This window comes from Hyla sarda, chromosome 6 (genome assembly GCF_029499605.1).
Source record: "Hyla sarda isolate aHylSar1 chromosome 6, aHylSar1.hap1, whole genome shotgun sequence".
In the NCBI taxonomy this organism is placed as follows: domain Eukaryota; kingdom Metazoa; phylum Chordata; class Amphibia; order Anura; family Hylidae; genus Hyla; species Hyla sarda.
Genome location: NC_079194.1, coordinates 280,252,080 through 280,267,283, shown reverse-complemented (window position 1 = coordinate 280,267,283; position 15,204 = coordinate 280,252,080). Strand labels below are relative to the sequence as shown.

At 47.0% G+C, this 15,204-nt stretch overlaps 1 protein-coding gene across 15 annotated transcripts in view; it reads right to left on the bottom strand.

Annotated features, from left to right (window-relative positions):
- LOC130277126 (protein lin-54 homolog) overlaps positions 1-15,204 on the bottom strand; it is a 57,337-nt gene that overhangs the window by 12,662 nt on the left and 29,471 nt on the right. For 14 of the 15 annotated variants that reach the window (XM_056527478.1, XM_056527481.1, XM_056527480.1 and 11 more), the window contains 3 exons: positions 13,404-13,477; positions 6,107-6,198; positions 5,214-5,288 (listed from right to left, as the gene is read on the bottom strand). In XM_056527478.1, coding sequence (XP_056383453.1) covers positions 5,214-5,288; positions 6,107-6,198; positions 13,404-13,477 — 241 coding nt within the window. The remainder of the gene's footprint in view (positions 1-5,213; positions 5,289-6,106; positions 6,199-13,403; positions 13,478-15,204) is intronic. The other variant, XM_056527483.1, reaches the window with a different exon arrangement.

Here is a 15,204-nt window from a genome sequence, read left to right as displayed (position 1 = left end):
AGCCGTGAATAGTGACACATCAATACCCGCTAAGGACATTGTCAATTTCACCCACCGAGCCAATGTCGGGGAGGAAACTGGTAAATATGGCGGACAATAGGAGATGAGGAGCTGCGCCGAACCCGTCGGACGACGCGTAGCTGTCTTCAACTCATAAGATCGAAGACATTGCACGACACACAATTTCGGGCGCGTCGGAAAAAATGGGAAGAAAACCGAACGTAGATCGGTTTTGGTCCTACGACAAATGGAAAAACGAACCCCATCGGGAACAAATTGTTTCCTGGAAATATCCAGGGCCCGTACGTCTGACACACGCTTGATGGAGACCAGGCATAACAACATTGTCAATTTAAACGACAGGAGTTTAAGAGACAAGTCGTCATTGTCTTCCCATGTCTCAAACATGCGTAATACACTGCTAACATCCCACGTGGTGAGATATCGCGAAGAAGGCGGTCTCTTAAACCGCATCCCCCTCATAAGACGGCAGACAATAGGGTGTTGTCCAACCAACAAGCCATCCACCAACCCATGGGAGGCGGAAATAGCCGAGCGATAAACGTTAATCGTGCGATAAGCTTTCCCCGCCTCAAAAGACTCCGAGAGGTAATTAATGACCTCCGCTACAGGGGCACGTACGGGATCCAAATCCCGTCGTGAGCACCAACGAAGCCAAAGTCCCCAGGCTGATCGATAAGCCGATCTGGTACCTGGAGCCCAAGCGTCATTGATGAGGTCAGAAGCAGATTGCGAAATGCGGCCCCCAAGCGAAGGTGTCCCGAAATCAACCATGCCAACAGCGGCAGTTGATCGTCCGATATCAAGGGATGAAGATTCCCTGAGGGGTCTCGAAGCAACGTGAGTAGAGGCGGACACAACCTCGGCACATCTATGGCCATCCCCAGGACCTGGGGAAACCATGACTGAGTCGGCCACCAGGGGGTGATCAACACCAGCGTCGCTTTCTGGGACACCGTCTGCCATAATACTCTGGGGATCATGGCAAATGGCGGGAAGGCGTACAGAGTGCTCTGTGGCCACACTTGAAGAAACGCGTCCGTCGCCATGGCGTCCGGATCCGGTCGCCAACTGAAAAATCGTGGCAGCTGTCGATTGAGACGAGATGAGAATAAGTCGATACTCAATGGCCCCCACAGGGCATGGATCGCCCGGAACACCGTTGGTTCCAACATCCAATCGCTGGAGTCCGTGAGGTACCTGGAGTTCCAGTCCGCAATGGCGTTGGAAATTCCAGGAAGATACTCCGCAGTCAACAATATATTCCGCTGAAGGCAGAATTGCCAAAGGACCGTCGCGAGATCTGCGAGGATCTTGGATTTCGTGCCTCCCAGGCGGTTGATGTATTGAACGGCTGCTACATTGTCCATGCACAGCAGGATACAACAATCCGACCTGTGGAAAGCGAAACTCCTCAGGGCAAAGGTGCCCGCGAGAAGTTCCAGGCAATTGATGTGCAAACACATTTCTGATGGTGACCACTTGCCTCCGGACGTCGATGCCCCGCAGCGGGCACCCCAACCCCGCAGGCTGGCGTCTGATTCTATCACTAAGTCCGGTTTGGAATTGAAAATTGTCTTCCCATTCCAAACCTGGACATGACGTAGCCACCACAGGAGTTCTCCCTTGGCTTCTGCGGATAGTGGCACTTCGGTTGAGTAGGGCAAACCCTCCCTCAAGTGCCGAATCTTCAGCCTCTGCAGCGCCCTGTAGTGTAAGGGGGCAGGGAAGATCGCCTGGATGGAGGCTGTCAGCAGACCGACCACCCGAGCGAGCGCCCGCAATGAGACCACCTCTGCACGGAGAAGCTTCCGGATCTCCTTGCGGATCGTAGTCAGTTTCCTCGTGGGCAGACTCAGGGTGGCCAAGTGGGTATCCACCTCGAACCCCAGGAACTCCGTCCGTCGAGACGGCGTGAGTACCGACTTCTCTTCGTTGAGCAGAAAGCCCAACTCCGAGAGCAGAGCGGCCGTCCATTGGACATGCTGCACGGCCAACGCGTACGTGGACGCCATGATCAGAATATCGTCGAGATAGACGATCAGGCGTACCCCCCGGCTCCTGAGCAAAGCCATGACCGGTCTCAGCAGTTTGGTGAAGCACCATGGTGCTGAAGAAAGGCCGAACGGGAGGCACGCAAATTCCCATTTGCGACCTTCCCAACAGAACTGAAGATATGGACGGGAAGAAAGGTGTATCGGCACGGTCAGATACGCGTCTTTCAGATCTATCTTCGCCAACCAGTCTCCTGGTAGCAAAAGATCTCTGAGAAGATGTATCCCCTCCATCTTGAAGTGGCGATACAAAACGTACTCGTTTAAATGTTTCAAGTTTATGACCGGGCGGTGACCTCCGTCCTTCTTTTTGACCAAGAAAATATTGCTCACATAACCCGGAGCGTCCCAAGACACCTCCTGAATGGCGTGCTTCAACTGCAGATCCATCAATTCTGAGCGGATCAGGGCCTTGTCGGCGTCCGCGAAGTGTATCGCTGGCGGCCAACAAGTCTGTATCGGAGGAGAGAGAAATTCTATTTGATAGCCGGTTACAGTTTGCAAGACCCACGGGTCGGATGTGATCCGGGACCAGGTCCGGGAAAAATACCCCAGCCTGCCCCCCACAGGAACCCATGTTAATGACAGAATAGGTAGTCTCACCTGTGCCCCTGGATCTTGGGTATCCGCGGCTGGCACCCCTCGCTCTCCACGGACGTCCTCTAGGCGGAAAGAATGGAGTTGAGGGCTGTGGTGGCTGGGGAACTGGTGTGTAATATTGTCTGTCAGGCATGTAGTGGCCCCTGTTATAGGGTCTATAGTTGGTGGCACGGCCGGAAGGGCGACCCCTACCCCTTCCAGCCCTGGGGAAAACCTTGTTAGCGCCCACCTTTTTTAAAGAGGATTGGGCTTTGTCAAGGCCCGAGAAAAGGCCAACATACTTATTTATATTTTTAAGAAAGGCCTCCCCGAATAGTAAACCGTCCGCTGGTGGACCAGGTTCGTCGGTAGCCAGGTGAGTAAGTTGGGGATCCAGCCGCATAAGGATGGATCTCCGGTGTTCCGTAGACGCCGCAGTGTTTGCATTGCCGAGCAAGCAAACTGCTCGTAATGCCCAGCCCCGTAAAATGTCTGCATCAATTACTTCACCTGAAGCGACAGCATGTTCGGCCAATTGTAAAATCTTAGTCATAGGCCCAAGGACATCCAACAATTTGTCCTGAACAGCTTTGAAAGATTTGTCAATACCCTTTTTAGGGTTTTTACCGGTCTTAACCAGATAGCGCACCAGAATGGGGTCCAACTCTGGCGTCATGGCGACATTATTGGACAGTGACGGTCGTGGACACTCCGCCCTCAGTTTATTGCGGTTGCGACCATCTAAAGATTTGCGCAGCCAAGCCGAAACATAATCAGCCACCTTTGACATGGGCGTCCACTCCCCCGAACGGGGGTGTTTGATATTCTCCGGGCTGAAGAATGGAATTCCCATGGAATCCAAGATCGCCCGGGGGCGCTTGTGTCAGCGGAGCTATGTGGAGGAGAACGACTCGCGTTCCCTTCCAGATCCTCGTCCTCCAACTCATACAAATCATCGTCCCCAGAGTCTGAGGTGCCATCTGAATCTTCAACAAAAGAGTCCGGCTTATTACGCCTGGAGGACCGAGAGGTTCCACCGGGCATGTCATCCCCATCCGTGGGGTTCTGAGCACTCACATTGGTATCCTCAGGAGGCACTGAGGTCTTAGTTAGTTTAGAACCACCTCCAATAGTAGGTGTATTGGTAAGGTGGGTATCTAAGTCGGAGCAATAGCGTCTCTTCCGGTCCGACTTGCCGGGTCTTAGTAGGCTGGAAGCCTGGGATTGTATGTGGGAGGCGACCAAGGGGGTATCTGAAGAGGCCGGCCCTTCCCGGTGTTGCCGTGACAACACCATGGAAACAGACTTTGATATGCTGTCATTGACAGATGACATGGCGGAGGCCAGGGCGGATTGGACCGATGTAGACACCATCTGTTGCAATAATTCAGAAGGGGCTAGGATATGGTCCTGAGATGAATGAGTCAGCCCACCATTAGGTGGAGATAGCTGATCATCAGACATGATGTAGTTAAAATATGTATGGATGTACAATATAAGCGTGCAGTCCCAGCTGTAAGGAGAGAACAGACAGAGGGACTAGCATTAACCGCAGTGAATAAATAACCTATAATTATACAAGAGTATACAATAAGAGAGAGAGAGAGAAAATGTTCGCAATAAGGCGCAGCGAAAAAACCCCACTCCGTTGCGAACTGGGTAAGGCGATATTAATGTGCCAGCGCCGAATGATGAGCGGAGGGGCCGCGGGGAATCCCTGAGTCGGCGACCGACGAAACGGCCGGGCCGCGCAACCAAGGGACTCGCCGGGGCACCACACAGAAGGCCCCGCACGTAGGCGAGGTAACAGGCCAAAACGCTCGCGAAGCGAACGTGCGGACACGCCCCCCTGCGGCGCGCAAAGCGCTCAGGAGATCTCAGACTGAAAGCCGGAGAAGAAGGGGGGCGGAGTCAGGAAAAATGGCGGAGCGCCAAAGGGGAGAAAAAATAAGTGAGACAGAACAACGGTACCGTTCCCTGGGTCTGAAATACCGACCCAGAGGACAAAAAAGGGGGAACGGATATAGATATATAGATGTATATAGATAGAAAAACACGGGGAGAGGGGGAAGGGAGAGAGATAAAGATAGAGAGAGAGAGGGAGAGGGACCCTCGCTCCCTCAGAAGCTGGCCACAGAGGGCAGAAGTCCCCCAACCCTGGGAGTACAGGGTCAAGGTAAAAATCACAGTGTGGGTGACAGGAATGAGAATTATTAATGCACTTTTCTGTTAGACACTGATGCTGCTAACGAGCAGAAAGAAAGAGGAGGAGGAGGGGCTGCAGCTTGGTTATATAGGGCAGTCTATGCTTGGATTGGTGGGATGGAGGAGGGAGTTGCTATGGTTACTAGGTGCTTGGACACCTGTGTTTTCTTTTTCTTTTTATGTTTAACACTGTCATTCTTTCTGCTAATGGGCAAAATAAAGAAGGATAATGCATTCTGATATGAGCCTCCTGTCTGCAATAAAATTATATCTCTGTTAATGCAAGTGCATTGATATTTATTAAACAATTTATACTTATGGACTTATGAAGAATACAGAGTGATTCCTACTTACAGCTTTAAGCACTGTGACTTTAAACACCTACATGGTCTTTTTGATCTATAGTCCGACCCAGAACTGTAATACAAACTAAATATTAACTAAAGAATAATATACGGTACATACATTCAAATGTTTAATTAAAAGTCAAGTATATTGGTTTTATTGTTAAGTATCTATAAATATTATGTAAACTGAGTGCAGTATGTCAAACAGCAACGCTGCAATGCTTTTTTAGCACGTGGACTAAATGTCATTTATTGCTCCTCAAAACAGATTTAGTTCATACCTCCAGATGGCCTAAAAGGATGTAGAAATTGTTATTACAAGGAATATCTGATAGAATTAGGACACAAAACTAGTTTACTTCTCGGGAATCAGGGGGACAAATTACGTACACATAATATACAGGAAGATTCAATAAAAGCGTAAAGAGAGGTGAAAGAACGTCTGTGCGCCTAAGGAGAAAAATCCCATAGATTGTTCTCATGTTCTCCTGGATACAGAAATATTATCAGTTCATACAATCACTTAGTCCATTCTTAGCTTCATGGCCTCATTCAATAATGAACAATATATCTGAACCCCTTACACCTCTTTTTTCCAGTTTCCTGTGTATATCAGATTATGGTTTTGCCTGAAGTTGTAGAGAACACCGTGGTGATTTAATATAGAAGACATGTGCAAACAATTAGATGCTTAATTTCCTTAGAATCAATTGAAACAAATTTAGATTCGGCCAATGTCACTAAACAGGATTGGTAAGATTAGCAATGGAAGCGATTCTATCAGATTTTTACTGTCAGCCGCAGGTACGTGGCATTTTACACCTAAGAGAAGCATTATTCAAAGATGTCAGAAAACAAATAGACATTTCAACATGTAATACGTTTGGTGATCCTCCTTACCCTGGTAGGGTTAAGTTTGATGCTCCTTCTATATCTAAGCCTGTGCAAAATGCTAGATCATCAGTTAAAGCATACATAGTCCTGTTATCCATCTGTTCAAAAGAAATAAAAATCTTAGGCAGGGAAATTGGTATCCTAAGCAATATATGGGGGAAGAAACTGCTTAAAGAATGTGAGCTTAGCATTTTTTCTTCTAAAAGGTGGCCAGGCTGGACTGAATAAATAAGAAGTCTGGAAACTCACCTGCACCAATCCCCCCAGCAGCGTCTGAAAGACCTGTATACACTATGGTGATGCCCGTAGTAAATTTTACAAGGGTTCTTGTAATACCATTTAAACATGGTTTTAGAAGTCGTACATGTACCTTTGCAATGTAGTAAGAAATGGCGTATTGGTAGATACTTCTAAAATTCCGAAGATGGTAAATTATACTTTATAGATATACTATAAAGTACTAGAGTACCCAGCGTTTCCCGGTTTTTCCTTCCTAATCCTTGTTGGGGAGGAAAATCAAAGGAGGAAGCTTTTGACTTCATATCCCATCCTCATATTTTGTTGTCATATCCCAACCCCATATCCCATCCTCATATCCCGTAATATCTCGACCTCATATCCTGACCTATTCCATCCTCATATCTCGACCTCATATCCTGACCTCCTATCCTGTCCTCCTATCTCGACCTCCTATCTCGTCCTCATATCTCGACCTCCTATCTCATCCTCATATCCCGACTTCCTGTCTCGACCTCATATCCTGACCTCCTATCCCGACCTCCTATTCCGTCCTCATATATGAACCTCATATCCCATCCTCATATCCCGTCCTCATATCCCGACCTCCTATCCCGTCATCATATATCAACCTCATATCCCATCCTCATATCCCGTCATTCCTATCTCGATCTCATTTCCCGTCCTCCTATCTCGACCTCATATTCCGTCCTCATATCCCGTTCTCATATACCGTCCTCATATCCCGACCTTATGTACCATCCTCATCTCATATCCTGTCCTCAGGTGGGACTGATTTGTGATGAAGATATTGTAAGCTGAAAATAGAAGGGGACGTGGCTTTGTGGGACTGGGCATGATTTGCAAGCCAGACTGATGCACAAAAAGGGTAGATAATAAAAGGGTTGTGGCTTAAAATGTGGGTGTGTCTTCGTGAGATGGGGTGTGGCTTTCAAGCTGGATTGACACATTCACCAGGAAATGCAGAGCGGAGCTTGTGGAGTAAGTTACTGGAAGTCCCATATACTTGAATGGAACTTGAAACAAAATCCCATCTTTTATGTAAGGGTGTAAGTAAGGGTTAATTTAACTATCATATTTTTATTTGACATATACCGTATTTTTCGCCGTATAAGCAAAACTGGGGGGGGAAGTTGGGGAGTCTTATACGGCGAATACCTGCGGCCATCAACGGCCGGGACCCACGGCTAATACAGGACATTATCGATCGCGGTGATGCCCTGTATTAACCCTTCAGACGCGGTGATCAAAGCTGACCGCCGCGTCTGAAGCGAAAATAACACTAACGCGGCTGCTCAGTCGGGTTGTTCGGGACCGCAGCGGTGAAATCGCGGCGTCCCGAACAGCTTACAGGACAATGGGAGGGACCTTACCTGCCTCCTCGGTGTCTGCTCCGTGCCGGGATCCCCTGCACGGCCGGCGCTCTCCTTCGACGTCATCACGTCGTCGCGCATGCCGTCCCGTCATCCAATAGGAGCGGAGTGCGTAGCGACGTGATGACGGCTACGGAGAGCGTGGATCCTGGGGAAGAAGACGTTCGGAGCGTTGGGGACACCACGGGGACGCGATGACAGCAATGGAGCGACATCCAGGGCAGCGGTGACGGGTCCGGAGCGGCGGGGACACGTGAGTATTACCTTTTATACCAGTGTTCTTCAACCTGGGGACCTCCAGATGTTGCAAAACTACAACTCCCAGCATGCCCGGACAGCCGTTGGCTATCCGTGCATGCTGGGAGTTTTAGTTTTGCAACATCTGGAGGTCCGCAGGTTGTAGATCACTGTTGGGTTCAGAATCTCTTTTTTCTAGATTTTGGACCTTTAAAATTGGGTGCGTCTTATATGCCGGTGCGTACTATAGGGCAAAAAATACGGTAAGTAATATGTGTTCCAGGTATTATCGAAATATCTCCAGTCGTTTTGGAAGTTATGCAGTAACATATATTTCCCAGAGACTTGTATGGGACTTTAAAGGGGTTCTCCGGTGCTTAAACACCTTATCCCCTATCCAAAGGATAGGGGATAAGATTTCTGATCGCGGGAGTCCCGCCGCTGGGGACCCCCAGGATCATGCACGCGGCACCCCATTTGTAATCAGTCCCCGAAGTGTGTTCGCTCCGGGACTGATTACCGGCGACTACAGGGCGGGCGGCGTGTGACGTCACGCCTGCGCCGGCGTGTGACGTCACGCTCCGCCCCGCAATGCAAGCCTACGGGAGGGGGCGTGATAGCTATCACGCCCCCTCCCGTATGGGAGACGCCACAACATCCGTGTACGTGGCATCCCTGAGGCTACCCGTGATGAAGATCTTCATGTTACGCTGGAGGCCATCTTTAATCTCATTCTTGGTGAACCCTCCTCTCACAGGATTAAGCTGGATAGGGCCCACAGAGCCCTTCCTCCCAAGTCTACTTCTGGTGCTCCAAGGGACGTCATCTGTTGTGTGACTGACTTTCAGCTTAAGGAGGCTATTATGGCCAAAGGTCGCAATCTTAAGAACATTGAATTTGATGGTGTGCCTATCCAACTCTTCCAAGATTTGTCCTGGATTACCTTGCGCAAAAGATTCCCTACAGGTAGAACTTTCCTTTTGCTTTACAGGCTCGGAAAGAGGTACGCTCTGCTGTACTACGGTCATTTTCTGATTTGGAGGCCTTCTGGATGTCCTGGTGCCTTCTGTAGTTGAATGGGGCCTGGCTTCTCCTCCTCCTCCACTTTCTCCGGTCTGGCAGCCTGTGCGCAACTGCAGGTCGGCTTCGAGGAGAGCATGCTGCCCCCGGCCAATCTGGCTTGTCCACTCGCCCACCATGAGGGTTGCTGATGTTTGCAGTTTCTGGACTTTCCTGAGTTGCCTTATCTGATGTTTTTCTTAATTTACTGGGCAATGCATATTGTTTTCAACTTATCTCTCCTCTCCTTGTAAGGGGTTGCCTTTTTCTTGGTTTTTGAAGTTTGGTGGTCATATTTCTATAACTATTATTGTGACCTTGTGGGGCCGGAATGGTGTGCTGCCTGTCCCTTCCTCCTGATGTTGTTCTCTCACTTTCCCCTTAGGCCCTGTGCATTTCTTCCTTGCCCTTTTTGTCCGTCTGGACTTTTTTCCATATCTCTGGTGTGGGCCTCCTCTCTAGCCCTCAGGCTGGTGGTTCTTGATTGTCTGTGTTTTTTTTTTTTTTTTGTCCCTACCCTTCCTTTGTCTTGTTGTTTTTTTTTATTTTTTTGTCTTGTCCTTAGTTTTGTGACCCCCTTCCCTCCCTTTCTTCTATGTTTTCTCTCCTTTTTTCTAGGCTCTTCAGAACCGGATCTCTTCTGTATTTTTGCAGTCCTCTCACTTCCTTTTTACTATCTGTGTCACCCACTTCAGGATGGAGTAAATGCCCTTTTATATTGGCATCTCTTTTTTTCTAATCTTCCACCATGATCCAGTGTGTTTCCTTGAATGTAAAGGGCCTGAACTCTCCAGCTAAGCGATGCTTGGTTCAGCGGGAGTTGTCCTCTATAAAGGCTGATGTAGCCTTTCATCAGGAAACCCACTTCGATCATTCTGGCACTTTACAGTTCTTTCACCACCTTCATCCCCTGGCTTCCTCTGCAGTTTCCGATAGGAAGTCTGCTGGGGTTGCTACAGTATTTTATTTTCTAGGTCCTGCCCGATTCATGTGTCCTCTTCCCTCCTTGACCCGGGGAGCGTTTTAAAATTGTTGAGGGGACCTTGTAGGGTAAACCCCTCCTTTTCTGTAATATCTATGCCCCTAATTCCTCTCATATCCCCTTTCTATGCAGGGTTCTCTCCAGGCTCCAAAAGTACCCTCCATCTGCTTGGCTCCTGAGTGGGGATTTTAATATTATATTTTCTTCTCTGCTGGACCGTCATTCTTTATTGACTACCCCTGCTTCCCCGCCCCAACAACGTCTTGCTTCGCTTTTTCGTCGCTTTACTCGCTCGTTCTCCCTTAATGATTTATGGCGTACTAACCACCCGACTGATCACTCTTTTTCTTTTTACTCACATGCCCATTGTACTTATATATGCATGTACTACTTTTTTGGTAACTTGCCGATGGTCCGTATGTTATCGGGGGCTGCTATGCAACCGATCTCCTGGTCTGATCATGGCCCGGTTCTTGTCCCCTTTTCTCCCAGCTCCTCTTCGTTGCTGCTATTGGAGGTTGAATGACTCTCTTCTCAAGTCTCTGCCTACCTGAGAATTGATCCAGTCATGTATTTCTGATTATTTCTCTACTAATGAGGGCTCAGTCTCTTCATTGGCCACCGTCTGGGAGGCTCATAAATCTGTAGTCCGGGTTAAACATCTCTGACAAACAGCGTTTTTACAAAAGGGGTAATAAGGCCCATACCATGTTAGCCCGACGTCTCCTTGATCATGCTGTAGCCCAATCGCCCGCTACCCTCCGGGATGCTTCTGGCACCCTTCACTATCACCCTGAAGATATTTCAAGGCTCTTTCTTGACTACTACTCTCTTTGGGGAGCGTGCTGATGCCTTACGCTCCTTTTTGTCAGCCTGTGATTTTCCTTCCTTGTCGGCCACCAAGAGGGCTTCCGTGAACGCTCCCGGTGACTCTCCAGGAGGTGGTTAAATCCCTTTCCATGGGGCGGGTTCTCCTACCTTTATTATAAGACTTTCTCTTCTCAACTCTTGCCTAGGCTTGTCCCTCTCTTTAATTCATTTCTGGACAGTGCTAAGATTCTGCAGTCGTTTAATCACTCCCTGATTACCCTCATTCCGAAACCTGACAAAGCCCCCATGATTGTTCGAGCTATCGACCCATCGCCCTCCTTAACTCTGATTTGAAGATGTTCACTAAGGTGTTAGCCAATTGATTATGTTGTTATTTGCCTTCCTTTATTCATAAGGACCAGGTGGGATTTATCCCGGGTTGTCAGGGAGCAGATAATACAAGGAGGGTGCTGGATCCGATAGACTTGGTCAATTGTTGCTCGGAACAGGCCATGGTACTTAGCCTTGATGCTGAGAAGGCTTTTGACAGACTGAGCTGGTCTTTCTTATTTGCTACTCTCCAAAAATTTGGGATCATGGGAATGTTCCTAACTGCGCAGCAGGGTCTCTATTCCTGTCCTACTACTTCTATTAAGCTCCCACATCTGACTTTTCCTAGCTTTCCTCTTTGTAATGGCACTAGACAGGGGTGTCTGCTGTCCCGCTTGATCTTTGCTCTCTGTATTGAGCCTTTAGCTGCTTTGATTCGGAGGGACCTGGACAACTCTGGGGTTCGATTGCATGACAGGGACTTTAAAATCTGTCTCTTTGCTGATGATGTTCTTCTCACTTTGACTCAACCTCTGATTTCTCTCCCTAATCTCTATAGGGTTTTGCAGTCCTATGGGGTGGTTTCAGGTTATAAGGTGAATCTTTCCAAAACTGAGGCCATGCCTCTTAACCTTCCGTTGTCTCTTTCACATCTTTTTAGGGCTGATTACTCCTTTCGGTGGTCTCCACTGGCTATTAAGTATTTGGGTGTACTTTTGACTCCTCGCTTTTCTGCTCTGTATTCTACTAACTTCCCCTCTCTATTTCGCTCTCTTAGAGATTTACTGGACAAATGGCGATCTCAATATATTTATTTCTTTGGCCGTATAGCAGCAGTTAAAATTACAATTCTTCATAAATTGCTCTATTATTTTGAGACGATGACGGTTCGGGTCCCCCTTGCGGTCTTTAGAATCGGCTATTTTCTGTTTTATCTGGGATGCTAGGTATCATCGTTTACCCATGTCTGTGATGATGGCGCATAGATCGGCAGGTGGGTTGTCTGTTCCTGATATTACTAAACACTATTGGGCTGCACACCCTCGCCATTTGGCTGCATGGTCTACCTATCACGCTTATAGCAGATGGATGGAGCTGGAGACGCTTTGGTTAGCCCTGTACATCCTAACTCTTTACTGTGGCACCGCACCCCTCAGTCTGCCCCTTTGGGTCCTCTCCTGGGCCCTATGTCTTTCTCTAGGTACGTGTGGGGTTATTGCTCGGGAAAGTTTCATCTCTATTTCCCCTCTTCTCCTATGCAGCCTTTCCTCTTTCACCCTGATCTACCTGCTAGTCTGACACCCGGTATGGTTCATCAGTGGGGCTCCAGGGGTTTATTTTGCTTTGCAGATGTAGTGGACCCCCTCTCTCTTCTGTCTTTTGATAGTTTGGTCTCTCAGTCTGACATTCACTCCTCCGAGCGGTTGCTCTACTTACAGGTTGCCTACTTTATGACCACCAGAATGGGCTCCGCTGTGGTCTCTCGGCCTATGAGTTTTGAATGCTTGTGCCAACAAGGCCCAAAGACTAAGGGCTTGCTTTCTGATATTTATGTTATCCTTAATGCTCCTAGACCCCATCTCACAAATACATGCGACGCTGGGAAGAGGTCTTCAACGTCAATCTTTCTTTACCCCAATGGAAGGTGATTTGGGAGGGTGGTTTGGACACAGGACAGGCCAGTTTTATCCCCAGATAGAGACCTGTAAAGACCCATGGGTATGTGAAATTTATTTGCAGATTTCAAACCTCGAGAGTCCCATACATACAATTTGCAACTTGGTAACATTATACTTGTAATATCAAACAGATCTGAAGTTATGCAGGGCATCTAAAACCTTTGGTTGGGTATTCATGGGGTCAGATAGGGCTACGTTCATATCAATGAGGAAGAAGCCGATTTTGTAGTCTGTGTCCCCTATAGTATAACACCAGTAATGTCTTCACGAGAGTGGATATCCTAAGCCTGATGTTCCATTATTAACATATTAGAGGGGGAGGGGGTATCCCTGTCTAGTCCTGTTAGAGATAGGAAAAAGTGGAAGTGTATTCACAAGTAAATACTGTGTCAAAGGGAGTGGAGTACAGAATCATTATGGTCTGTAGAGTTTTGTTCCTGTGTTTGTTTCTTTTAGCAATTATAAATCATACCACCTGGTCCTGGGGCCTTATAGGTTGAAAATCGGTAGAAAAACTAGTATTTCATCTGTGGTCACATGAATTCTGTTTCTATATACATAATCTATAAACTCACATCATATATGGTAAACTTTGGCATAGCAGCAACAGGTAAAATGCTTCTTAGCGCAGGTTGGCGCTCAGAACCACCTTTAAAATAAATATATAAACAACATAAGTATCCAATCAAATTGACATCACACACAACATAGCAATGTTTATACCAGAGTATAACATAAAAAACATAAAAAGATCTAAATGTCTGTTACCAAACCAACATACACAGATGCAAAAGTTATTTAGCTCACACGTGCAAAAAAAATTATAAATATAAACATTGGATTTTAGAATGTTACTGCAATTGTGTCTTAACTTTATATATTCTGTAGGAGTTCACGATAAGACAACATTTTATAAATATAAAAATTAGGAGACAAAGACAAATAAAACTTTGGTGCAAGGCGATGCAAGTAATATCTACCTATGGACGATTACATTTAAATATAAACTAAGACAGCAAATTTTAAATAGTGAGACCTAAAAAAGTATGTGAACACTTGACCATCATATTCCAAAACTATGGATATTAATACAGTTATTCTCATGCTTTCACAATTTTCCTTTTTCTGGGAAAGTGTTTTACAAACTTTTACAATATTTGTTCATGCCATGGAGCCAAAAAAGAGCATTTGTGACGTAAGGCATTTATATTGGATAAGAAGATCTGTGTAACTGCCGGGCTCCTTAGTGCTTTGCCATGGGATCTCCTGGCCCTCAAGGCCTATATTGGGACCACTCTCAGACATGGCATCCTGCTAGTCCCCTATAGTTAAAGAGTACCTGACATAAAAAAAAGTTTTAATATGTTGCATATTAACCCTTACCTAACAAGTTCCTAAATATATTTTAATTAAAAAAAATGTATATTTATATGTCTAATTTCACTTTGTAAAACCGACCCATTAGGGGTCTCCCTACACAATCTGGCTGCTAGTCTCTGATAGATTTTGGACAGATGCTGGCCTGGCATGAGTCCGAAATCACAGACTGCAGCTAGCACACGTGACGAGCACAGCGCAGCTAGGTGGCTCTGTTCGGTTCCCTGCCACAATTAATACAGTGAGTTTGGACTCTTCTCAGCCTGGCACGAGTCCAAACTCAGGAAGTGTTTCTCTGCATGGAGCTTGATTGACAGCTGCACAGAAAGCTGCACAGACTGAAGGACCCCCAGCAGGCTTCAGTGATGTCATGCCTGCTGGGAAATACCCACTTTCTCCTGCTGGGAGAGAAAGATTCTTGTGAGCAAGAAGAATGCTCTGAAATTTTTTTAAGGGTGGGAGTGGTGTTAGGAGTAGTTAAGGAACATAGCCTGAGGTAGTTTAGAACAGTTTATTTGGTGACAGGTACTCTTTAAGAGTCCAGTGGGCAGTATTACTCAGTGATTGACAGCTATCTTTGAATGGACACATAAACAAGAAAGGTTGGCACTCACTGAGTATGACGGCCCAACTGGTGCGTCACAAACGTTACACACACCTGAATGGAAACATTAAACCTTAACAAAAGCAGCAAATAAAATAAGATAGGGAGGGTTGGGAGGGATCTGAAAAACATCATGAAAGCCCTGCCAGTAAGAGCAGCGTTATATACACCTACCCTCTGCCCACAACACCTATATGCCCTGCCTAGTAGTTTTAGGGGCGGAATATTCCAGCCCCTCGCACAAATACAGCCTGATAGGCTTAACATTTGTGCTCGGGGCTTACACTCGTGCTCATGTCACAAATGTTACACACACCTGAATGGAAACATTAAACCTTAACAAAAGCAGTTGGGTAAGTAGCAGAATGCATAAACCTCATAAACAATACCACACC